At 41.1% G+C, this 27,969-nt stretch overlaps 1 protein-coding gene and 1 long non-coding RNA gene across 2 annotated transcripts in view; one reads left to right on the top strand and one right to left on the bottom strand.

Moving 5' to 3' along the window:
• The window catches only part of LOC142107142 (tetraspanin-3-like), a 67,176-nt gene extending 57,852 nt beyond the window's left edge, over positions 1 to 9,324 (bottom strand). The window contains exon 1 of the mRNA XM_075190328.1: positions 9,262 to 9,324. Within this exon, the coding sequence (XP_075046429.1) occupies positions 9,262 to 9,324 (63 nt within the window). The remainder of the gene's footprint in view (positions 1 to 9,261) is intronic.
• Positions 1 to 27,969, top strand: part of LOC142149706 (uncharacterized) — a 716,201-nt gene that overhangs the window by 404,610 nt on the left and 283,622 nt on the right. The gene's annotated exons all lie outside the window — the stretch shown is intronic.

Here is a 27,969-nt window from a genome sequence, read left to right as displayed (position 1 = left end):
AATTTCATTCACTTTATTTTCCACGTCTAAATTTCCACTTCATTTACTATATACACACACACACTTTTTTAATACATTAAATCATTACTTTTTGTATGTAAATAAGCTTTAGATGACCCCTGAATGAAAAGCTACAAATTTACTCTTACTCAACTTATATACTTATGTTCTAGCATAATACATCTTCTCTCCTCACCCACAAGAGTGGTCTATAATTTAGAATAATCTTTAAAATGATCGACATCCAATCACAAACTGACTGGGCAAAATAGAAATCCAGGTCAGCCAAGTCACTGCATGGAAATCAAAGTTACTCCCTGGCGCAGTGATATGGATATTAAATGATTAAAGATATGTTTTTTATACCTTTAGCATACTCCTTACCATAAGATGAAATGCAAGTATGCCAGTAAAAAACGTTTGTACGTTTGTAAGCAGAGTTCGTATAGTCTGCTTAGAAGCCAGACAAATTGGAACATTGCAATATTCTATCCACCAGCCAGACTTACTGGACTTAATCGCTATATCCTACCAACCAGACTTATTTCCAAAACGGTGGCCACACACCTTTCCCGGACGATAGATGCAGGTTTTTTCAGAGGTAGACACCTAAGGAATTAACCCCGGTCCATTTGACACTGTGGCCCTGCTCTTGTTGGAATTAGGAACTGTATCTATGGGCTTATTCTAGCCAGAGCAAGATATATACTGTTATGTCACAAGCAACAAAGTTTAACTTGTAATTGGATATTTGCATAACGGTTATAAGGGGATCCTGTAACTACATTTGTTTTTATCTATTTATACCTAGTGCACTGGAATTATGTTGTACAATTAAATGTGCTGTACAAACGTTTTTTACTGGCATTTCATCTTATGGTAAAGGGTATGCTAAAGGTATACAAAACATATCTTTAATCATTTAATATCCATATCTATGCGTCAGGAAGTAACTTTGATTTTTATTAACGTATTGGGGATTGGGACATACCCCCACACTTCTCCCACAGGCTGCAATATACACTTAGTGAGCTAGCGCGGTCCCTTTCAATATATCCAAGTCACTGCATGTTTTGTGGTAGCTCATTGGTCATCACAAAAATACAAACGTATGGCCAGCTTCACATTGCTATGAGGTTTCATAGTTGTTCACAAATCCTGTGATAGAGCAATTGAACTGAACAACCACTGTAGTATGCAGGCAGTTTTGGTTGTCATAACATAAGATTATCTGGTATTAAAGCAGCATCCATCCTACAAATTATCATCTCCATTTCAAAAATTCTCTGAAGGGCACAGAATATGTTTGCCAGTCACACAAACAAGCTTACAGCAGGTCATGTGAAGGTAGGAGAATTTTACAGTACACAGAGCTCTGATGGGCATTCCCAAGCCTCTCTGCTCACTACATCATGTGACTGGTTACCATGGATTTATATATTATTACTAGCAGCCTGGAAAAATAAGCAAAGCAAAATATGGCAATTACCAAGATTTTTCCTACAGATGGCCACAGTGATTTATGTAAAACAAAACAAAACATTTTTTTCATACTGCTTTAATGCAAAACTTTTTTCATAAGAATATTAGAAGCATAAGCATTTCCACAAATTCCCAATAAAGAAAAGTGCTTAAAAACATAGCTTTTTTTGAGCTTGCAGGAGGCCACCTGTAAAAGACTTACTTTGCCAACATTAGAGTATACCTGGAAACGTTGGCAACTATTATTTATAATAATGTAATAGGGTGGGCGGTTTTTATTGCACAACAAATCCATTAACCAGTTCTGCAAGCTACCGACATCAGGCAGTAGATGCCATCTACACAAAACATGCTGCAATTAGCAGGGGGTACTTTAAATCTCAGGTAAGCATTAGAATGACTGTATCAAAGTTTTGTGAGGTGAAACTTCTTTGTGAAAATTCTTCACTAGGTGGCAGCAAAAATTAAAATGTGTAACAGAAGTAGAGATGGGTGGGCTCGGTTCCCCTAAAACCGAACCCGCCCGAACTTTACCTATCCGAGTACCGAGCTAAGCAGGCTCGGTACTCTGGCGCCAATTCGGAATCAAAATCGAGGCAAGACATCATTGTGACGTCTTCGGGTCTCGGAGCTCGGTTCTAACGATATTTGAAATCCATAAATACCCGCCTCCACAGCAATCCATCACCATTTGACAGAGGGAGAGAGAAGGGTTAGGTTGCAGGCAGCATTAGAGCAATTCTTCTAGCAATTCTTCCAGCAGGAAGAGAGGAGGATAGAGGTGGCATTTTTGCAAACATTACCAACTGTTTGGGGTGTCATATTCCCTCCTCCAGAAACTATTTTCTGCCTGCAGAAATAGAAATATACCAGCAGTATAAAGTTTTAAAGGAATATAAAGAAATTTGCACTACAAGTGTTTTGTGGTGTTCCATATTCCGATGTGTGAACAATCAATTTTTCTGGTGCTGAAATTATTATCTAGCAACACTATATATTTCATATTTTGCACTACAAATGTGGTGCCCCAAAATCTGAGTACCCTGGGGTGTATCTATATGTTTTTAATTTGTTAATTTAATTTGTTAATTGTTAAAAGTGTTTATAAAGATTTAAAAAAAATATATATATATATTTTCTTGAGGGAGAAGTGACAGTTGGGAGTGGTTGGTGGTTGCCGGGAGTAACAGGAAGGAGGAGTGTGTGGCTTAGCAACAAGTCCACTAACTTTGGTAATAACTGTGAACTCCCAGAAGGCAGTGGGGAGAGGAAAGTTCTAGACTTCTGAGGGAGAGAGATCCCTGTGTCTGCATAGACAGAGAGAAAAATAGGGACAGAATGAAAATCGGACAAAGTGATATATAAGCAGATTAAAAGTGAAGTAAGTGTAAGAAGAGAAGAGGATAAGAAGTGAGCCAAAGAGAGGTGTGAGTAAAAAGGAAAGTACTGAAAACAAATAAGCAGTATAGAAATCTGTGACATCACACTAAACAGACTGAGCTATGTACTGAGAACAGTGTGAGAGGAGAGAAAATAGAGAGGTCTGTGAATACACACAAAAGAGACTGTGCAATACAAAAGATCATCAGCTTATTTGGCGTGAAAAAGTAAATTTATGGGCCCCAACCACGTGCAGCACTTCTACTAAATTCCTGTGCACAGTTCACCCCAGGACTGAGTGTAAATATGGTAACGTTACCAAATGTTTTAGTGGAATATTAATGTTAAGTGATTTACCTGAAAATTGATTTATTATTATTATAATGTTAAATGCTATTGTGCTCTATGTTGATCAAATGAATATTTTGTCATTACCATTGAGTTGAAGGGGTCAGTGGCAAGGTGGCCAAATAACCAAAATTATCTTTACCGCATTATTAATAAACCCAAGTTATTTGACCAATCCTTGTCCCTCTCATTGAAGTATTTATCTCCTGACCACCGGATGTCCGAATAAAAAAGAACCTGAATCGTGTCTGGAGGACAAGGTAAGGGAAGGAAATCCCATCAGTACTCGACCACCACACAAGTGCTTTGGGTCTCATTAAAATGGATTCACAGCAGTCCACATAGGAGCATGATCAGCAAGCATCTGCTGGCAGCAGTCCTGATGGTAGTCTTCCCTGTACGTCATCTGGTAAAGCCTATGTAAAAGTACTTAGTCTTTTTAAGTCAGGGGGAAAAAAAACACACACAAAAAAAATAAAAAATTAACCGTGTTGAAGAGAAAAAGAGCTGTAACTGCTGAAAAGTTAACTGCCGATAAAATAAAAAAAATTCCCAACATGCCATTCTACACACGCAGTGGCAAGGAAAGAATGAGGCCTTCGCCTTTTTCTATTAGTGCCAGATCTAAAAATGTTATTGAGCCTTCTTCTTGTAAGGTCACTTGTGACCAAGTAATTTGGAGTCCAAAAGTGGTGCACAAGTACTGTTACATGTGAAAGCCGAGCTGCAAGGAAACAGTAAGGCATTAGGAGGAAAATGTATGCTCAGAATCAGAAATAACACCAATCCCTGAGGAGAGTCCATCCACGTGTGGTATGTGTAATCGTGACCATTCTGATAGTGTACTCATAAAGAAGGGCCCTTTTGGCATTTCTGCTGATGTGTGCCTGAACAGCCTGAGTGTAGCCGGTGATACACCAAGTGAGGATGACACTTTGGAATTAGAAGGGGGTGAGGGGGATATTTGGGTAGTTGATGAGGATGCGGTTGATTGTGTAAGTCCTGCACCAGTGGCAGCAGTTCTGGCACATGAGGTTCTGGCACCAAATTGCACTTTCCAAACACAAGCAGGGATGACGCAGGTGGCAGACCACAACAGTTTGACATCTGGGCTGGTTTGAAAGATTTTACCCAAAAATGTGTGCCCTTGCCCATAACTCCAACCAATCCTACTTTTAACATGGAAAGGGTGGTAGAGGGCCTAGCAGGGATTAAACTGTATTTTTCCTCATTTGCACTAATAAGGTTTGGGTGTAATATACACCCAAAGACGAGTGCTCAATTGATAAGAGTCATTGATGAAGAGGAAGAAAAGGAGGCTTGTCTGTAGAATTTGCAGGCAAATTCTACTGCGTTATATATGTAACACCCAAAGAGAGGAGCTCCATTGCTAATTGTAATTGCTGAAATAGAAATAATAGGGCTGACAGTCTTGGTCTAAATCTGCAGTTACATTTTATTGTACCATAGCTCACTCAGAAACAGGAGAGGTGGCAGGGTTCTGTGCTAATCTTCCTCAAATAATACTAATTCATCCCCACTGGAATCCACCATCATAGAAGTCTGTGCACTATGATGTAATTGCCGATAATGGCCTTCCAAATGGAATTATAGTTCATTTTAGGGCAGAGCAGTCACGATTTTTGGACAATTCTTATAGAGCAGAGCAAATATCAAAATGTTGTGCAGACTCATCTGCATCACCACTGGGTGTCTTGGTAAAGCTACTTTTTTCCAAGAAGCAGTTGCCAGAGAAGCTGAAGGAGAAGACGTCATTACAAGATGTTGATAGCTCTTGGATACTGGCGAAGCAAATAAAGTACCGTATATACTCGAGTATAAGTCGACCCGAATATAAGCCGAGGCACTTAATTTTACCACAAAAAACTGGGAAAACTTATTGACTCGAGTATAAGCCTAGGGTGGGAAATGCAGCAGCTACTGGTAAGTTTCAAAAATAAAAACAGTGCTGGATATCGTTAACACTGGGCTCCCAATAATACAAACGTGAGGTTGTAAATGAATATATCAAAATTTATTGTTATTAAACATCAATAAAATTATATAAGTACATAATATATACCCATATCCTAATAAATTGTTAAACTAAATCCTCTGCACTTGGTATCAAGCCTAATAGGTGAACACAGATATAAATAACATTCACTAAAGACAACTCAGATCATTAATATATAAATCAATGAGACAGTCTGTGGATACTAAATACATGTGCCAGTTAAGTTTATTCGCCTTTAGAAGGTGATGAGCAGTTACTCCTAAGTGTTCAGAACAGTACAGTAATTTAGGCTTTAGTAATGCAAAAGATGCTGCACATACACTAAATAGAATTTGATATAATAGCTCAGATAAAGATAAGTTTGATTTTGTTTGCTGGAAGAAACATTTTAACAGAACAATACAATTTGCTTTGTGTGATTTAACCCTTATTATACTTGAAGTTTGGGATGTTTTTAGACTTTTCAATGATTTCACAGTTATGCAAAAGCATCTTCAGACACTTATTAATAGGTGACAAAAAATGAAAATATTGGACTTTATAAAACTGCTGCAAATAATTGCAGTGGACAAGTCAGGGTACTTACATGTGTCTCTGACCAGCGGGGCTAGATGGAAATGTCCCGGTCTTTAGCTTTGACTGACAGGCTCCTTTTCATTTAACTTTATTGTTCCATGTGCAATGAACACACAAAAACGGGCTACAATAAAATGGTGGCTGACAGTGATCCACAGAGGTTGCAGATGCCTGCAGATGAGCGGGGGAGACTGGAAAACGGAGACCAGGTAAGTGGGACTCGAGTATAAGCCGAGGGGGGCTTTTTTCAGCACAAAAAATGTGCTGAAAAACTCGGCTTATACACGAGTATATACGGTAGTTAATCTACAATTAAAATATAGTTAGCACATTTACTTTGTTTTATTTCACATATTAAATTTATGTAGCTCCTGCTCAAAATGAATAAAGGCAATCACTTGACTCAAGCTAACCGTGTCTGCACTCTCTTCACAGGTGACTACTTCACTGGACTAAAGTACATTCCCCTCAAATGCTAGTCTACTTGCAGCTGCTGCATTCTCCTACATGCTGTTACAGAATCCAGAAAATGACCCTAAAGTTTTAGGGACAAAAACAGCATCTCCTGCATGTCATTTTTAAAAAGTTCTGTAACACCAAGTTGATTGTGTGAGCAAAACAGGAAATGTGATGGAATTCCACCCCGCTGTAATGCTTGAACAATATTGGTGTCGTTATCAGAAATGACAAAGCAGGATTAGCCATGTTGCAAAGACATCCCTTAGTTTTTGTAACAGATTGTCAGCTGTATGCCTCTTAGTGAAGCCGCTGATACACAGAGTAGTCTACTTTGGAAAAATGTGGTGTACTTGGGTACATGCTGCTGTCCCTGCTGGTGAAGGCGAATGACCAACCCAGTGGGCTGTCAAAGTTATATAATCTTTAGTTTGCCCAGTTCCGCTTGTCCAGATATCTGTGGTTAAGTGTACAGCGGGTAGAATGACATTTTGTATCCCAGTAATTACATTTTTAGGAACCTTCTGGTACGGGTGAGTAATAGCTTTTCTAGTAAAATGGTATAGTGATGAAATTTGGTAACAGGGACACAAGACCTCAATTAAATGTCTTAACCTAACTGTATTAATAGTGGATATTGGACGCAGATGTAATACTAGCATAGTCCCCATGGCATCTGTGATCCGCTTAGCGACTGGGTGACAGCTTTCATAATTGCTTCCTCTTGCAAACGATTAACAGTCAATTGTTGCTTCTGGGGATATTGATGATAAAGGTGTTGGGGGTGTAGATTGCAGGTGCTGGGAGCTAGATGAGAGAAGGGAGATAGATGATGCTGGACTGCTTGTTCTTATTTTTTTTAGCATAAGGTTCTGATTTTCCCAACAGCTTTCCATGAACTCGCTTCAAATGCCGTAACATGGATGAGGATCCAACATGGTTAAGGTCCCTACCTCTACTGAGTGTGGCTTTAAAAACGCTACAAATGGCTAGACACCTGTTGTCAGGATTTGTGTAAAAATAATTCCACACATAAGATGTTGATTTTTGGTCTTATGCCCAGGCACGACAATGGGCTTTTTCTTATCACTGGCAAGAACTGCAACAATTTTTCTTTGAAAGTGTATCAAAACAAAACCAAACAAAACCAAAACCAAAACACGCAAGGGCGGCTTTGGCAAAACCAAAACCTCAAGGTAATCCAGATCAAAAACCAAAACACGGGGTCAGTGACCATCTCTAAACAGAAGTGACCATACACTTCCCCCACATGCTCCATTTGAATTATTGAAACACTGTGATCAGTGTGACCCACGCTGTCATACTATTATCTGCTGTCCTGTCCCTTCTATGGTCTGTAGTTCTCACACCACTTCTTCCCTGTGGCCTCTCTCTCTGCCACCAGTCCTCGGCAGCAGTGATTCCAACCATTGGTGCTGCAGTGACAGAGCGGCACATCTCTGCTCAAATAAGTGCTGTTATGGTGTGTAAATTTATTAACAATTGTCAGAGTGAAGTTCAAGCGTTGTGTGCATGGTGACTGACAGAATGGATAGCAGACAGAATTTAACCTGTGTCTCACTTATCACAAATCAGTTGTAACATGTATTCTTACTGAATCTATGAACATTACTTAGTAAAAATTGGAGTCCTTTCATGCCAGCCAAATAAAAAAAAAATTCCAACGACAAAGGCAAAGAAGTTTTGCTTAAAATGCATGTGCTTAGCACACACTAACTTTTTTATAGCTAGGCAGGATATTACTTTGGGTCTATTAGAGATAAACATAAAATAAAGAAAATAATGCAGTCCACAAACAGGTAAAAATTTAATTTAAGATGAATAGGGGTGGAGTGAACAAAGGATTTTGAAAACAGCAAAATGTAATAATCAAAGTTTAGCATCACAAATTCTGCATGAGTGTTATTATATAGTGTATAGCATTAAATTAAGTAGTCTGTTCTCTGCTGTTTCCATATCTGTTTAAAGGTCTGTTTGTGACAGGAGAAGATAAGTAGCAGCAGCCACAGGATGCTAACCGATGTCCCTTCAACCCCGCATGTACCACGGATGTTTTTTAGGGAGGGAAAGGGGGCCAGGGTGGCACCTGGATTCAAAGAATATGCCCGCAGGGGATGTTGCACACTCCAACGTCCAATGACCCCTGGTAGCATGATCACGTCCCATTCTCTTTCATGGCTGAACACCCATGCTGTCCCAATTCCAAACATGTAAAAGTTTTAAGGTATGCATGTGAGGGATGTTGCAGAAGCGGAACAACTGCACCATAGGGTGGAAAGAAGAACAACAAGGGTCATGTTAGAAGGTACCAAAGCAGCTATCGTCATTTTAGGAGAAGCGGGACTTTGTCTAGCATAAATAGTCCTGTGGCTGCTGGGGGAGGTGGAACACTATTCAATAGGGAGCAGAGGTAATTCTGGAATTTAGCACTATAAAACTGCTTAATACCACTGACATAGAATTTACATTTTTTCTCAGCTAACTATGCAGCATGCCAGGACTCACTCATGTTTACAGTTCATAAACATTTAAAGGAGGACAAGAAAAAAAAAAATAGGTGGGGAGAGGACCTTTCACCCAACATACCTAATAGTTATGAGAAGAGTAAAGAGAAGTAAAGAGAAAGGTGTGTAAAAGTAATATAAAGTCTTCTATTGTCAAATGACATTGACATTTCCACAAATGTTTTGCACCACAACATGCAAAGTACCTTGCAATGCATTTTTTGTGAATATACAGTAAATACTTTACAAAGCCACTTAGCGCTTATTAGTAAAGTTGTAACATTTGCACAAAAGCCAAAAGAAATAAACCAACAGCTTCAATCTAAAAGAAATAGCAAAACTTGTTAATCATAAATAAAAATTTTAAGATTAATACACAGGATATTGCACAACAATAACACATTCAAATTAGACAATACTAAATACTACAGATAATGAAATGCTTTGCCATAATAAACCATAACTTAGCTGCCTTACCCAAAACAAGAAAGCAAGGACTCCTATGCACATTCGCGCTGTCTTATCTGCATAACGCCCCATGGTAAAATGCAAGATAGAAATCCCTGTTTCTTGGTTTAAATTGATTGTCACGCCCTTTAAACTCACATAATCTTCTGTGACTTCAAGGCATAACAATTTAAAGGGGCACAGGAAAGACAGCTATGTCAAAAACAAGAAAGGAGGAAAGGAAGTAATTTAATTGGAAAACACTATAATGTATAAAGCTAAAATCTGACTTTTATTACCAAATGATTAAAAATACCAATTCATAACCAGAACATAGTTTCAAGACTGCAAAATATAAAATATAGTAAAATAGTGCCAGTGATTATAAAATTAAAGAAATAAGTGATTAAGATTAGTTCTGTGGTTGTGAGGTTTTAACAATCACATTTAGTATGTTATTATTTCTCCTCAATTGCACCTTTAGGAAGCTTGTAATCTCACATTTATTTTTTTTATCAATATTTTCTTATTCACAAATAATAATTATGGCTCAGTTTTTATCCAGGTAGGTTATTCCTTTGTGTATTAATTACTTATCTATTATATATCACTGGATAACCAGCAGTAAACTTTGGACACAATATCATTCATTCATAACAGCTGAATTTATTGTAATCAATTAAACTTACTGGGGCTGGGAAAGCTATAATATCTCCTAGCTGCAAAGTCCCTACATAAGATCCATTTCTCTCCCTAAAGCATAAAAGTTCTATATACTTAAGGTGCATTGATGTCTCTCATATTGTTCAGACCCTCTCACAAACCACTGACATACATTTCACTTTTTCAAGGCATCCAAGGAGTGTCAAGATCTCCGTTTTCTATCCTATCACAGCCAATTACAACATTCCATGTAAAACACCCCATCTGGGATCAATCAGTGAGAGGGTGTTTCTCTCACGTGCTCCCACTCTAACTCATTGTATCAGGGAAATAGAGTTCCAAAATATAATTTATTTTTTATGTGACAGGCAGCATGTAACAACAGAAAACATCATGATTCCCACATGACAAACAGTGTATAACAATAACAATATGCTACCAATTTCATAAGCATAGTACACTCTTTGATCATCATCTCACATACTGCTAATCACAACTTTGCAGGGCACAGTTATTTCCTCTTTATAAATATAGGTGCTAGTTCAGGTTTGATGTATCTCTATTTGCTTTCGCAATTTTCTTACTCAGCAAAAAAGTCAAAAATTTTTAAGTATTTATCATTTCATTGTTTTTCCACTAAGTTTATTAATCCTTACTTAATTCTGACCATCATACAAAATAAGTTCCATGTTTATCCTCCAAATAGTATGGTTTCCCATAACTTTTAATATGTTTCATCAGAAAAGATTTTCGAGATGCCCACCCATTATCTAAGTTTCATGTGCCCAATATAATAAATGATCTTATCACATTACACACTTTCCCTTTTAGCTCCAAAAGTCACTCTGATCATATTGACATTTACACAGGTAAATGAAGCCTAAGGGGATTTGAACTTGAACCATACACACATGCTGTACTGACATCAGTCTGCTATTAGTGTTACAAGCCACTCGTTGCTTTCAACAGGGTTGTGAGAAATAACATTCATACATTAATATCTATTGATCTCATTATTATCTTCCCCTGTTGAATCAACGTTCTAATCCTCAACTCACAACAGAAAATGTACTAAAACCAAATGCAAAAGTGATAATTGTGAAATAATTATTGTTTATTAATTTAATTTCTTTATTTTTATTTCTATGTATTTTATTTTGTTTTTTAGATTTTGTTTTTTGATTAGTAAGATATGTGCATTATAATAATATATATTTGTCATTTTTTGCAGAAACAATAAGATCTCATTTTTATAAAAATCATATTTGAAGTGACTAAGGTGTCCTATCACATTAATTTTTCTTAAGTGTCTCAGTGTGTCTAAAAATATTAGCGTTAAAACGGTAATTACTCGCTAAATTTCATCTCGCAGCTCCCTGAGCTGCGAGATGAAATTCAGCGAGTAAACTACCGTATTAACAGTATTTACGCGCATATTACCGTATAAACTGTAATATTTTTCGAGCGCTCGTTTTTTTTTGTTTTAGCGCGTTAAAAGCAACAATTGAATACCCCCCTAAAAGTTGAACAATGTGTCAATTTGAAAATTTTTAATAAAATTGCACAAAATACCAACAGAATGTTATCAAATGATTACTATGGCCTATGGGAATGACTGCCTGTCTCGTGCGCGTGTGTTTGAGTGGCACAAAAGATTTAGCGAGGGACATGAGAATGTCGAAGATGATGAACGCCCTGGACGACCATGCTTCAAGAACCGTAGAAAAAATCAGTCAGATTGTTCGAAAAGTCTGCCGACTCAGTGTTCGAATGATAGCTGAGTCCGTGAACATTGACAAAGACACTGTATGGAAAATATTGCGTGAGGATCTTAACATGAGATTTTCCGAGATCCACTTTATCATTCCGTAGTAATCTATTTGGATGACATCCTTATCTTTTCTGCTGACCTAAGAACTCACTGTGAACATGTTTCTATTGTCTTGAGACGATTTTTACAGAATCAATTATTCTGAAAATTAGAAAAATGTATTTTCAAATCCAGTCAACTTTCATTTCCTGGGCTATATTGTTTCCGGCTCCGGACTCCAAATGGATCCAGAGAAACTCAAGGCTATCCTGGATTGGCCCCAGCCTCATGGTCTAAAGGCAACTCAAAGATTTTTAGGTTTTACCAATTATTATAGACAGTTTATCCAGGGATCCTCTTCTCTAGTGGCCCCTATCACAGCTTTGACCAAGCGGTCTGCTAACTCCAAGGTTTGGCCACGCGAAGCATTGGAAGCCTTCCTTCAGCTTAAAAAGGCCTTCACTTCTGCCCCTGTTCTACGACAACCAGATACTTCCCGGCCTTTCATTCTGGAGGTAGATGCCTCTTCTATTGGCGTCGGTGCTGTCTTGTCCCAAAAATCTTCTACTGGAAGACTCTTCCCCACTGGATTCTTCTCCCGGAAACTATCCTCTGTGAAGAGAAATTACGGAATAGGTGTCCGTGAGTTGCTTGCTATGAAACTAGCCTTAGAGGAATGGAGACATCTACTGGAAGGAGCATCCTTTCCTATAACTATCTTCACCGACTACAAGAATCTGTTATGTCTCCAATCTGCCACTTGTTTAAACCCACGACAAGCAAGATGGTCTCTCTTTTTCTCCTGCTTTGATATTCAGATCATGTTTAGATCTGGAGTTAGGAACACCAAGGCAGACGCTCTCTCGCGTTCCTTTGATGCCAACGGATCAGTAAGATCCAGATAAATCAAAACACTTTCTCGATCCTAAATGTTTTCTGGCAACTACACCCACCAGCTAAGCTATTCCCAGGGGGAAAACCTTTGTCCCCCTTCATCTTCGGAACAACCTTCTTAAATGGGAGCATGCCTCATGCTTCGCTGGCCACGCTGGAATTAAGAAGACCCAAGAACTCATCCGCCGCAACTATTGGTGGCCAACCCTACTCTCGGATGTTCAACTATTTGTTTTCTCCTGCACCATCTGTGCACAGAATAAAACTCCTAGACAAAGTCTGTATGGGTTCCTTCACCCCCTTCCTGTTCCTGATCATCCTTGGAGCCATTTGTCTATGGATTTTATTACAGACCTTCCATTATATAAAGGATATTCAGTGGTTTGGGTAGTCACTGACCGTCTCTCCCCGGGCAGCCCACTTTGTACCTCTAAAAGCTCTTCCATCTGCATCTTCCCTAACTCAGCTCTTCATTAAAGAGATCTTTCGGTTGCATGGATGTCCTGATGAGATCGTTTCATACCGTGGTACTCAATTTGTGGCCAAATTCTGGAGAGCCTTCTGTCATCTTTGTGGATTTAAGCTAAACTTCTCATCCGCTTACCACCCTCAGACCAATTGTCTAACGGAGAGAACAAATCAAGAATTGGAGAAAATCCTAAGATGTTATGTATCACCTGCACACGATGATTGGGTCGACTTATTACTTTGAGTCGAATTCGCCCACAACAACCTATATCACAAATCTACTTCAGTGTCACCCTTTTTCACTCTCCAGGGCTTCCATCCACGTCTTCCTCCATTCGCTGATCCCCTACCTTCCTGAGTTCCTGCAGCAGATACCTTGCTTCAAGACTGCTCCTCTTGCTGGGCACGAGTTAAACAAAATCTAGCTGAAGGCTCCCTTCCAGTAAAAAAAAAATTGACAGGAGGAGACGGCTGCACCTCTTCTTAAAATGGGAGATACGGTATGGTTGTCCACGCAAAATCTGCGACTATGAACACCCTCTAGGAAGTTCTCTCCTAGATTCTTCGGTCCATTCAAGATCTTGGAAGTTATCAACACTGTAGCATTCAGACTTGAACTTTCACCTACTTTAAAAATTCTGAATGTATTTCATATCTCCTTACTCAAGTATGTGGTCATCAATAAATGTACCTTTCTTAGGAAAAGACCTGCCCCCACCTCTGTACAAAATCAGGAATTCAAGGTCAAAGAAATTATTAATTCTCACATTTCCAAAGGGATTCTGCAATTGTTAATTGATTGGAAGGGCTACGGCCCAGAAGATCGCTCTTGGATTCCGGCTCGGGATATTCATGCACCATTCCTTTTAAAACGTTTCCACAAGAGATTTACCGATAAGCCGTTTAGGGTGTCCAGAGTCCACCCCTAAAAAGGGGGGGAGTACCGTAATACTCAACGGTCCACGATCATGTAACCCCTGGCGGAGAATTCAAACTCTGCCTGTTCTTCTATATAAATCGCCCTCTAAGCACAAGCCATGTGTCAGAGCAAAAGTTACGTTCCTGACTCCTGGCTCCCTGTCTTCTAGCTCCCTTTGTCCCTCTCTGTGTTCCTCCTGCATCTCCTGAGTTTTTCCTGTGTACCAGACCCGGCTTAACCTGACTATTCTATTTGGATTCTCCTTTGGCGTGACGGACATCTGCTAACGTGTACCAGACCCGGCTCGGCCCTCATTACTCTATTTGGATTTTCCTTTGGCATGACGGACATCTGCTAATGTATATTAGACCCAGCTCAGCCCTCATTACTCTGTTTGGATTTCCCTTTGGCGTGCAAGACATCTTCTACTGTGTACCAGACCCGGCTGTGCATTACCAACCTCTGGAAGAATCCCCGCTGCACATTGGACCTTGCCTCAGGTACCGTTTTCATATTACCTTGCTGCAAGTCTAAGCATTCCTCACGTCTGTAAACTAAGTAGGGGCCGCGACCTGCAGTTTCTCAGCAGCCAAGCCCATCCTGCCTTGCGGGAGTTCTTGGTGAAGACCTGAGAGGCTGTTAGACTCTGTGCCCTGCTGAGCTAGTGCCAATACTGACTGAGGGACTCCCCTGAGCATAACAGGTATTAATTTTATTTGATGGCTTAAGTTGTTATGTTCAGTCCCATTTGGCCTGGGTAGGGGGCACTTGACAGGGGTGCCCTTTGTCCCCTGCGTTATTCATGCTAGCTGTAGAGTTACTTGCTTGCTTGATTCGCACACATCCTGGCATTCACAGTCTCCCCATTTCAGGGACCAAGGATACTATTGCTCTTTACATTGATGACCTGCTTTTGTTTTTGTCAGACGCGGAACATTCACTGACCAACATTGTAGAGGCCGTGGATAATTTTGCACAATTTTTGGGTCTCAACATCAACTTGGATAAATCCAGTATCTATCCAGTGCATGGTATTCTCCCTGTTGAGTTAATTCCCAGTTACTGCCTGCAGTGAACATTGCATTTAAGTACATCTGGGAATCAGGATTTCGCCTGTCTCTGTGGACCTTATTAAACTATGACCCTATCACAGATTTTAAGCTCAAGTCCCAGTCGTGAAAGTGACTTCCTCTTACAATGTTGGGGAAAATGAATTGTTTTAAAATGATAGTGCAACCTAAATATCTTTATGTATTGCAACATTCTCCTAAATCTATCACCAACAGAATATTTCAGTTTTTCATTACATATGTCTCCTCATTTATTTGGAGTGATAAATAGGGCCAGGATTAAATTGAGCACTCTTTACAGATCAAAGCCTCTGGTGGATTTGTTGTTTCCAACCAAATTGTATTATTTGGCAGCACAACTGTCTCATTTAATTGAATGTTTGCGGGCTTCTGTAAAATGTGCTCTGACAGAGTTCCTTGGTGAGCAGACGTGGTCTCCTGCTACTCCAATTCAGGTTCTTCTAGTGGGCAAGAAGGATAAAAAGATTGCTCCTATTGTTCTACAGGCGATTGAGGTTTGGACCGCAGCTCACAATATTTTGGGTGGGCAAGGCTATGATCTTAAAGCTCCACTATGGCATAATGGTAGGATCTATGAGCTGCTTAAATTAACTAAAGATAATATTTGGAATAAACTTGGGGTGTTTGTATTGGGCCATCTTTATTGTAATGGTGCGTTTAAATCCTTTGATGAACTGTGGCAGAAATATGTTTTTCCCAATTCTGCCTTTTACCGATACTTATGGTTGAGACATGCTGCGACTTCTCAGCTTGGTAACTTCCCTCCACAGCTATCTAACTCCCCTATTAAAAGATTATTAATGACTATAAGTAAGAGCAGAGTCATATCTACTCACTATTCTGACCTTTTCATTATGCACCTTATAGCCTATTGTCTCTTAAATCTAAAGGGGAGGACAACTTAGGTCAACTCTCTCATGAGGACTGGAGTCATATCCTTAAAAGTATTCAAGATGCCACATTGTGCACTCTGTTCCAACAAATCCATTTATACTTACTCAATTGGGTGTATCACTCTGCAGCAGGGCCGGACTGGCCATCTGGCACTTCTGGCAAATGCCAGAAGGGCCGATGGCATTGTGGGCCATCGCGCAGCCTCTTAGGACTGGCTGTACAGGGCACACAGTGGATTCCCGGAGGCAGTATTTTTCTTTTCCAGGGAAAATAGTGCTGGGGGGGAGAGGAAGAGGACCCGACAATGTGTGTATGGGGGGGGGGAGAAGAGGACCAGACAATGTGTGTATGGGGGGGTGGGGAGAAGAGGACCAGACAATGTGTGTATGGGGGGGAGAAGAGGTCCAGACAGTGTGTGTATGGGGGGGGGAGAAGAGGTCCAGACAGTGTGTGTATGGGGGGGGAGAAGAGGACCAGACAATGTGTGTATGGAGGGGGGTAAAAAGAGGACCACACAATGTGTGTATGGGGGGGGGGGGAAAGAGGACCACACAATGTGTGTATGGGGGGGAGAAGAGGACCACACAATGTGTGTATGGGGGGGGAGAAGAGGTCCATACAATGTGTGTATGGGGGGGAGAAGAGGACCCGACAATGTGTGTATGGAGGGGGGGAGGAGAAGAGGTCCAGACAATGTGTGTATGGGGGGGTGGGGAGAAGAGGACCAGACAATGTGTGTATGGGGGGGGAGAAGAGGACCAGACAATGTGTGTGAGGAGGGGGGGAGGAGAAGAGGTCCAGACAATGTGTGTATGCGGGGGTGGGGAGAAGAGGACCAGACAATGTGTGTATCGAGGGGGGGAGAAGAGGTCAAGACAATGTGTGTATGGGGAGAGGAAGAGGACCCGACAATGTGTGTATGGGGGGGAGAAGAGGTCCAGACAATGTGTGTATGGGGGGGAGTAGAGGTCCAGACAATGTGTGTATGGGGGGGAGAAGAGGACCAGACAATGTGTGTATGGAGGGGGGGAAAAAGAAGACCACACAATGTGGGTATTGGGGGGGAGAAGAGGTCCACACAATGTGTGTATGGGGGGGGGAGAAGAGGTCCACACAATGTGTGTATGTGGGGGGGAGAAGAGGATTCGACAATGTGTGTATGGGGGGGGGAGAAGAGGACCAGACAATGTGTGTATGGAGGGGGGAAAAAGAGGACCACACAATGTGTGTATGGGGGGGAGAAGAGAACCACACAATGTGTGTATGGAGGGGGGAGGAGAAGAGGTCCAGACAATGTGTGTATGGGGGGGTGGGGAGAAGAGGACCAGACAATGTGTGTATCGAGGGGGGGAGAAGAGGTCAAGACAATGTGTGTATGGGGGAGAGGAAGAGGTCCAGACAATGTGTGTATGGGGGGGGAGTAGAGGTCCAGACAATGTGTGTATGGGGGGGGGAGAAGAGGACCAGACAATGTGTGTATGGGGGAGAGGAAGAGGTCCAGACAATGTGTGTATGGGGGGGGGGAGTAGAGGTCCAGACAATGTGTGTATGGGGGGGGGGGAGAAGAGGACCAGACAATGTGTGTATGGAGGGGGGGAAAAAGAGGACCACACAATGTGAGTATTGGGGGGGGAGAAGAGGACCAGACAATGTGTGTATGGAGGGGGGTAAAAAGAGGACCACACAATGTGTGTATGGGGGGGAGAAGAGGACCAGACAATGTGTGTATGGAGGGAGGAGGGAAAAGAGGACCACACAATGTGTGTATGATGGGGAGGAGAGGACCACACAATGTGTGTATGGGGGTGGAGAAGAGGTCCATACAATGTGTGTATGGGGGGGGAGAAGAGGACCCGACAATGTGTGTATGGGGGGGGGGAGAAGAGGACCCGACAATGTGTGTATGGAGGGGGGAAAAAGAGGACCACACAATGTGTGTATGGGGGGGAGGAGAAGAGGTCCAGACAATGTGTGTATGGGGGTGGGTGGGGAAAAGAGGACCAGACAATGTGTGTATGGAGGGGGGGAAAGAGGACCACACAATGTGTGTATGGGGGGGGGGAGAAGAGGACCCGACAATGTGTGTATGGGGGGGGAGAAGAGGTCCAAACAATGTGTGTATGGGGGGGAGAAGAGGTCCAGACAATGTGTGTATGGAGGGGGGGGAAAGAGGACCACACAATGTGTGTATGGGGGGTGGGAGAAGAGGACCACACAATGTGTGTATGGGGGGGGGAGAAGAGGACCAGAAAATGTGTGTATGGAGGGGGAAAGAGGACCAAACAATGTGTGTATGGGGGTAGGGAGGAGAAGAGGACCCGACAATGTGTGTATGGGGGAGGAGAGGAGGACCAGACAATGTGTGTATGGGGGGGGGAGAAGAGGACCAGACAATGTGTGTATGGGGGGGAGAAGAGGACCCGACAATGTGTGTATGGAGAGGGGGAGAAGAGTTCCAGACAATGTGTGTATGGGGGGAGAAGAGGACCAGACAATGTGTGTATGGAGGGGGGGGAAAAGAGGACCACACAATGTGTGTATGGGGGGGGGAGAAGAGGACCAGACAATGTGTGTATGGGGGGGAGAAGAGGACCAGACAATGTGTGTATGGGGGGGGAGAAGAGTACCCGACAATGTGTGTATGGGGGAGGGGGGAAGAGGGGGGAAGAAGAGGACCAGATAATGTGTGTATGGGGGGGGAAGAGGACCAGACAATGTGTGTATGGGGGGGAGAAGAGGACCTGACAATGTGTGTATGGGGGTGGGGGGAGAAGAGGACCCGACAATGTGTGCATTAGGGGGGGGGAGAAGAGGAACCGACAATGTGTGTATGGGGGGGAAAGAAGAGGACCCGACAATGTGTGCAGGGGGGGAGAGGACCCAAAAATGTTTCCAGGTGTGGGGAATAGGACCAAAAAATGTGTGCAGGGGGGGAGAAGAGGACTCAAAAATGTGTGCAGGGGGGGAGGAGAGGACTCAAAAATGTGTGCAGGGGGGGAGGACCCAAAAAATTTTGCATGTGTGGGGAAAAGGACCCAAAAATGTGTGCAGGGTGGGAACCCAAAAATGTGTGTAGGTATGGGGAAAAGGACCCAAAAATATGCAGGGGGAAAGAGGGGCTTAAAATGTCTACAGGGGGGTGGAAGAGGGACTGAAAATGTCTACAGGGGGGGAGGGGGACTGAAAATGTCTGCGGGGGGGAGAGAGGCTGCAAATGTCTGCAGGGGGAGGAGAGAGGGACTGAAAATGTCTGCAGGGGGGAGAGGGGCTGAAAATGCCTACAGGGTTAATGAAATGTCTTGCGTGGTATTTAAAAAATAGAGCAGCTTTGGGGGGCATGATATCTTTTTTGCGTGGCATTTACATGGCTGCTCTCTGGTCTCATCTATCAATAGAATATTAAATACCGGTGAGATGGGGCTGGTAGAGGTAAATAATTTATTTACCACAAATGTTCAGATATTAGTTATATATGCCTGTACAATGGGGTAGTGTTATCTGTCCATAATGGAGTGGTTTTTTTTTTTAATTAAAGAGCCTAATCATTAACATTTTGCAATATAGTAAAATTTTTGCATTTTCAATACAGGACTCCAAATTTCCAGAAGCCAGCGGGAAGACAACAAAGCAGCAAGAGAGAAGAGCAAGAACAGGTAAGAGAGAACGGCGCAATCAATCTAAATTTGAATGCTGGAGAATATTTCAGAATATTTATATTTAGGAGTATTCCTATACATTGGGAGGGGGGTGGGTCCGGGGTAGGGAGGCGCTCTTGGTGTATTTGCCTATGGTGACCGAAACCCTTAATGAGACCCTAGGTTTTCTGTAGTCGTTTTATGTTTTTGCATACAGTTGGAACAGTATGCTTTTGTAATTCAAGCAAACTGATTTGCACAACAAGGGAATTGATCAGGGTGGGCAGAAGATAAAGCGTGATACACAAGTCTGTGCTGCTGCTTAACATGTTAGACTGCACCAGCAACGCCACTTCAGCGTGCAACAATATCGCGCATGGAGCCCACAGCAGGTGGGCCTGTGTGTTTTAAATGCCAGGGCTGATTTTTAGTCCCAGTCCGGCCTTGCTCTGCAGTTATACATCTGGTGGTGTGCTTCTCTATGCCACAGATAAGATGGCTGACATGATGTTGCCCTGCTGTCTGCTGCTTAATTTGGCCCTAAACCAAAGTATACCCCTAACACCAGCAGTAGACAGTAACAAAGCAGGTGAACTTATTCCATCAGATGATGTGGATAATATAGAGGGGGAGGCAGGTCAGAGACAAAATCATCCATACTTATTTTTCAGGTCAGTATGGTTTTTATGTAAATATAATTGTTTTGTAAATAACAGTAACCTTGTTTTTCAGTTTTATTTATTCTTGTATATTTACATCATCATTATTAACATCATAAGCACAGGACTATTTTGGAAAAACCAATAACCTCATTTTAAGTGTACAGTATGTGTATGTTTTTTTAAATAACCATTTAAGCATCACTGGAAGATAAAAACAATGGGCCTGATTCATCAAGGAACGGATCTGCCATTTTTTGCGGATGTTACGCAATTTGCCACTGCACATGCCCAGAAACGGGAGATAAGAAGGGAAATCCATTATAATCCGTTGCGTAAGCTAAGATTCTCTTAAGTTTAAGTATAATTCCATCGCAACTGCACTTAAGAAGTCTTCTGACCACTTAAGAAAAAGGGGTTGGGAATGGGAGGGGAATGAGCGGAGATCCTAAATAAGTTAAGAATTGTAGGCGTTATTTGTACTGACTTGAGAAGAGTAGGCGTTACCTCCGGATCTGTCGGATAGTTAAGTTGAGTTTTATCTTAACTCCTTGCTGAAACTTAAGGAAGCCCAGGATCATGTTTAAATCCAAGCCAGCTAGCTAAATAACAATAAACTGTTCTAAAAGCATCGTTCGTTTAAAACACTCGCAACTAAATATAATATACATCTTAATACACTTCAATTAAAATAATTTATTATTTTTTGGGAAAATTTATTTTATATTTATATAACTAGCAGAATACCCAGCGTTGCCCGGGATTTAAAGAATTTTTATTTACAAAAATCAATCTAAATATTAAACATACATGTAAATATCATGTTAAAATTGGACCAGTAGAAGGTGAAAAGTGAAAATTTCAAACTGTATTTGAACTGTATATGATGGAACGAACCAATAAACAATTGCTTCAAAACAGCTTGATAAACTATATTTCTCGTTTCTTCATTTGGGGCAAATACATACAAATTTCTTGGTGTTCCAACTCTTAAGCACACAACGTAAAATTGTGCATGAGAAAAGCAAGGTGATTCCAAGTTGACTCCAGCTACATGTAAAGATTGTCCTTGGGCCTTATTGATAGACATGGCAAAAGCTAAACGAACTGGAAATTGTAGACGCTTAAATTGAAATGGCATATCAGATGGAATGAGAGGTATGCGTAAAATGAAAGCATTGTCACCTTTTGCACAGCCTGTCAAAATAGTTGCTTCAATGACATGAGAATTGAGCTTTTGGACAACTAAACTTGTACCGTTACAAAGTCTTGGAGGATTTAAATTTCTGAGAAGCATAATGGGTGATCCAATATTCAGTACCAGGTTATGCGGTGGCATTCCGGGAGGTTGTAAAGAGTTTAAAAATTCAGTAGGATAGTGCACAGCCTCATTTTCTTCAACAACGGTATCTATTGATTTGTATAATATGGCTTCTCCAGGCAACTCTTCTTGAATCTTTAAGTTGATGTTGTTTACACAATTATTTTAGTTACTGGATGAAGCGGCATTAAACCATTCCCAATATTTAACAAATGATCAGCAAACTGACCGTCCATTGTGTTGCCATGCAGAGAAACTCTCATATTTGTGGTTAGTCGCAAAGTGCGAACATGCCTCCAAAGATGTGATGATTTAAGGCATGCATTTATTTCATCCGCCATTGTTCCTTTTGGAATGACCGGCAATGTTTGTCGAAAATCTGTAGCCAATACAACAGTGACTCCACCCATTAGTAAATCATTGCCTCTTAAAAATTGAAGTGTTTGATTAAGGGCCTGTAAAGCATTTTTGTGTGACATGGTGCATTCATCCCATACAATGACCTGACATTCCTGCAGAATCTGAGCTTTTTCTGTTCGTTTAGTGATATTGCAGATGGGAGTTTCACTTCGGGCCAGATTAAGCGGTAACTTGAAAGCTGAATGTGCTGTTCTTCCACCAGGGAGCAAAGTTGCAGCAATTCCAGAAGAGGCCACAGCAATAGCTATCTTGGAATGTACTCGAATTTTAGCAAGTAACAACTTGATGAGAAACGTCTTACCTGTTCCTCCGGGTGCATCCAGAAAAAATATATCTCCCCTTTTTTTTGGAACTTCTTCCAAGACATTGTTCCAGACATTCCAGAGTTATGGTCGTTTTGGATGATTTTTAGGTGTTACACCCCCTCGCCACCCCCACCCTTAGGAGTGCTAGGGGTGTCTTGCCCCCACAATATTTGTTGTCAGACTGTAAGTCATATGTGTACCAGGTTTGGTGTAAATTGTTCCAGACATTCCAGAGTTATGGTCATTTTCGATGATTTTTAGGTGTTACTCCCCTCGCCACCCCCACCCTTAGAAGTGCTAGGGGTGTCTTGCCCCCACAATATTTGTTGTCAGACTGTAAGTCATATGTGTACCAGGTTTTGTGTAAATTGTTCTAGTCATTCCAGAGTTATAGTTGTTTTCGATGATTTTTAGGTGTTACCCCCCTCGCCACCCCCACCCTTAGGAGTACTAGGGGTGTCTTGCCCCCACAATATTTGTTGTCAGACTGTAAGTCATATGTGTACCAGGTTTGGTGTAAATTGTTCCAGACATTCCAGAGTTATAGTTGTTTTCAATGATTTTTAGGTGTTACCCCCCTCGCCACCCCCACCCTTAGGAGTGCTAGGGGTGTCTTGCCCCCACAATATTTGTTGTCAGATTGTAAGTCATATGTGTACCAGGTTTGGTGTAAATTGTCACAGTCATTCCAGAGTTATGGTCGTTTTCGATGATGTTTAGGTGTTACCTCCCTCGCCACTCCCACCCTTAGGAGTGTTAGGGGTGTCTTGCCCCCACAATATTTGTTGTCAGACTGTAAGTCATATGTGTACCAGGTTTGGTGTAAATTGTTCCAGACATTCCAGAGTTATGGTTGTTTTCGATGATTTTTAGGTGTTACCCCCCTCGCCACCCCCACCCTTAGGAGTGCTAGGGGTGTCTTGCCCCCACAATATTTGTTGTCAGACTGTAAGTCATATGTGTACCAGGTTTGGTGTAAATTGTTCCAGACATTCCAGAGTTATGGTAGTTTTCGATGATTTTTAGGTGTTACCCCCCTCGCCACCCCCACCCTTAGGAGTGCTAGGGGTGTCTTGCCCCCACAATATTTGTTGTCAGACTGTAAGTCATATGTGTACCAGGTTTGGTGTAAATTGTTCCAGACATTCCAGAGTTATGGTCGTTTTCGATGATTTTTAGGTGTTACCCCCCTCGCCACCCCCACCCTTAGGAGTGCTAGGGGTGTCTTGCCCCCACAATATTTGTTGTCAGACTGTAAGTCATATGTGTACCAGGTTTGGTGTAAATTGTTCCAGACATTCCAGAGTTATGGTCGTTTTCGATGATTTTTAGGTGTTACCCCCCTCGCCACCCCCACCCTTAGGAGTGCTAGTGGTGTCTTGCCCCCACAATATTTGTTGTCAGACTGTAAGTCATATGTGTACCAGGTTTTGTGTAAATTGTTCTAGTCATTCCAGAGTTATAGTTGTTTTCGATGATTTTTAGGTGTTACCCCCCTCGCCACCCCCACCCTTAGGAGTGCTAGGGGTGTCTTGCCCCCACAATATTTGTTGTCAGATTGTAAGTCATATGTGTACCAGGTTTGGTGTAAATTGTCACAGTCATTCCAGAGTTATGGTTGTTTTCAATGATTTTTAGGTGTTACCCCCCTTGCCACCCCCACCCCGTAATAAATTTCAATCTAAAAATTTTTTAGTTGCCTCCGTCATGTTTTAATACACTCGTATGCAAAATTCATGATCTTCGCTTGAAAAATGTGGATTTGTATGGAAAGACAGACAAAAGGACAGAAGGACAGAAGGACAAATTTTCTCTTTTATATATTAGATATTAAACATTGTGTACATTTTTTTAATAGGAACATCTTTTTAATTACAACCACAATTGTAATAAATTGCAATGTAAAGTGGTTGAGGTGTCAACAGTTAGGTGCTGATATTTAGGGATTAGGCTAAACCCGGATCTGCTGGATGAGTCAGTTTACTATAGTACTACTGCTGCTTGGTGTCTTGAGTAAAGCTTTCTGTGTTTTCTATCCCTGTATAGTGCATTTTATTCTGCTATACAGATATGCTCTCTGTAATATGTGGAACAACTATTACACATATTACATTGCATATATATTGTATATCCCAGCTATATATTCTAGTTATCCGTTCTACCTGCCTTAATGTATGTCGGAATGGAGTGCTGAGTGCATTCCCCATCCATTCCGCTGCCGGAATGGAGTGCTGAGTGCATTCCTCATTGATTCCGGCTGTCGGAATGGAGTGCTGAGTGCATTCCCCATCCATTGCAGCTGCTGGAATGGAGTGCTGAGTGCATTCCTCATTGATTCCGGCTGTCGGAATGGAGTGCTGAGTGCATTCCCCATCCATTCCGCTGCCGGAATGGAGTGCTGAGTGCATTCCTCATTGATTCCGGCTGTCGGAATGGAGTGCTGAGTGCATTCCCCATCCATTCCGCTGCCGGAATGGAGTGCTGAGTGCATTCCTCATTGATTCCGGCTGTCGGAATGGAGTGCTGAGTGCATTCCCCATCCATTGCGGCTGCTGGAATGGAGTGCTGAGTGCATTCCCCATCCATTCCAGCTGATGAAATGGGGCTTCGAGTACCCTAACCATCCATTCCGGCTGCTGGAATGGGACTGCCAGTACCTTAGCCATCCATTCTGGCAGCTGGAATAAAATTAAAAATATTTTATATGTAGCTCAAACATTAAACATTGTGTATTTTTTTTTAAAAAGCAACCTCTTTTTTATTACAACAACAATTGTAATAAATCGCAATGTAAAGCAGCTAATGTGCCAACAGTTAATTGCTAGTGTTTGTAACCAAACATCTAACAATACAATAGTAATAATATAAAAAAATAAGTTATGAGAATTAAACGGGTGATTTGTGCAAACTTAAACTAAGCGCACTCTTACACCAGGTACATGAATACAAATATGGGAAGGATATTATTGATCCCACAGAGACAATAGCATTAGTGAGGATTCAAATTCAGGTTTCCACTGTTGCAAGGTGGATTGTCTAACCGCTACGCCAATGTGCAAGTGGTGAAAATAAAATGTGAATGAAATAGAATAGACTGAAAAGCTGAGCAACAACTTCTGTCATAACAAGTTTATTTTCTGATAAAATTTTAATTAATGTCAATACTTTGAAATATTATAGACAGAAATCATTGGTACATGCAAAGTTTACATTTTTGGATATGGAAATTCAGTCATGTATACTAATAATAATACAAATTATACTAAAAATACTTGGGCTTCAAATTTATTTTTTTCGTTTCTTTGTTTTTTTTGCCCACTTAGGTTTTTTTTAACTTTCATCTGTGGATTTTTCGTATGTCTTTGCAATCAAGTAATTTTTAACTGCTGCTTCTCTGTATTGTAGCTGCACACAATTTTCAACATGCCATTTAGCCATAATACACAAAATGTAACAGGTATCAAACTCATGAACCCACTGATGAAAAGGGGATTGTTTAACTACTATGCTAACGTGGGAGTGGAAACAGTATATGCATGACATTGACTAGAAGGAAAAGCTGAGCATCACCGTCTCTCATAACAAACAGTTTAATGCCAATAATTTTGATTAGTGTAATAATCATTCAATTATATGATTAATATACAACCTACAATGCTAGGTACATGCACAGTTTAAATTTTGGGAGAAGAAAATTCAAAACACAACGCATGCATTACTACCAACATGAAGGTTGAAGGATAAACACTAAAGTATTACACACACACATTCTCTTGTTCTCCATCTCGAAAAATGTTTCGTAGTAAAATTAATAAACGTGGATGCGGATGTAACGGCTAACAATTCGTAATCATAAATATGCACAATAGCCATATTACACGGCAAAACATATCCTAGCGTACTCTTCTATAAGTGACACAGTGGAGTAGATCCACAGAAACATGGGAATATACAAAGTCAGCACAGATACAGGCATCATCACCATCACCATTTATCATCATCACCATTTATTTATATAGCGCCACTGATTCCGCAGCGCTGTACAGAGAACTCATTCACATCGGTCACTGCCCCATTGGAGTTTACAGTCTAAATTCCCTAACACACACACAGACAGAGAGAGAGAGAGACTATGGTCAATTTTGATAGGAGCCAATTAACTTACCAGTATGTTTTTGGAGTGTGGGAGGAAACCAGAGCACCTGGAGGAAACCCACGCAAACACGGGGGGCAACATACAAACTCTTTCTTCACTTTGCCCTGATTGTTTGCTCATCATCCAAGGAACTCTCTATTCAAGACCACTGTCTTACTTGCTATGTATGGTGCTGCAAATATTGAATAATGTCTATTAATAATAAATCTGACCCTACAATAGTGTCAGCAATCAGTTACAAATAAGTATCTGCTGTTTACTTCACAGCTGTTCTTCCTCTTGTCATACACAACAATCACTCTATAGTCCTTTGGAGCCCATTTAGGTACATGTATACTTGTACTATCTATTGTCGCCATCCTTGCTTATTTTGACATTAGCCACATACAGCCCTTCCCCTTAGCTCAGACTCTATTTTGTGGTTTTGAACTTTCTAGGTATATTTGTGTGTTTAGCATATATGCTCTCTTTTATTGGTCCACGTGTTAGGATATTGTATTGTGCAAGTTCAACATGGTATGAACTTAATTCTATATATTTTTATTAACCTTTCTAAATGTTGTCAAAGTAGGGTCCTTAAATGTTACATTTGTTGCCAACAACACTTCCTAGGTTAGGACATGGTTAAACCACAAAGCCAAAAATAGACTCCAGACGCAATCACCGCTTTGCTTGGAATCGTGGCCACAGATAAATGCAAAACACAAAGTCCACACAATCAAGTCCAATGACTTGGTGTCATACACAAGTTCAGCATCTGTTGGAGTCCTTATCAACATTACCTTTAAATCCGGTTTTGTTCAGCAGTTAAACAATGACACTATTCACCCTTTTCAGTTTTGACCGGGTTCCTAAGCTATTTTTGAACTGCTACACATCAACTATATTGTTTTTTGTCCAGTCATGCAATGTTCCGTTCCAGCCACACACATATACACACTTCTAAGCATACTAAATTGTGGGTGAAGACACAGATTGTGATCTTGCACACAACTGTCATATATGTAACTTGTTTATTTCAGATAAAATTTTGGGGACAAGCAGTTTTGATCTAAACTCAAAAGTTCATATCGGATCTGGGTGTCCGAATGTAACATTGATTTACAATAGCATTCAAATTGCAAATGGTCCCGGAAAGAAACAAACATTAGACTTAAGCCAGAATCAGGATGGGAATATTTGCAAGTAGTAGTGGGCAGCACAATGGAGTAGTGGTTAACACTTCTGCCTTACAGCACTGGGGTTATGAGTTCAATTCCTAACCATGGCCTTATCTGTGAGAAGTTTGTATGTTCTCCCCGTGTTTGTGTGGGTTTCCTCCAGGTGCTCCGGTTTCCTCCCAAACTCCAAAAAAACAAACTGGTAGATTAATTGGCTGCTAACAAATTGACCCTAGTGTGTGTGTGTGTGTGTGTGTGTGTGTGTGTGTGTGTTAGGGAATTTAAACTGTAAGCCCAAATGGGACAGGGACTGATGTGAGTGAGTTCTCTGTACAGCACTGTG

Source organism: Mixophyes fleayi, chromosome 1 (genome assembly GCF_038048845.1).
Source record: "Mixophyes fleayi isolate aMixFle1 chromosome 1, aMixFle1.hap1, whole genome shotgun sequence".
Taxonomy (NCBI): Eukaryota; Metazoa; Chordata; class Amphibia; order Anura; family Limnodynastidae; genus Mixophyes; species Mixophyes fleayi.
This window is presented reverse-complemented; position numbering and strand designations above follow the sequence as displayed.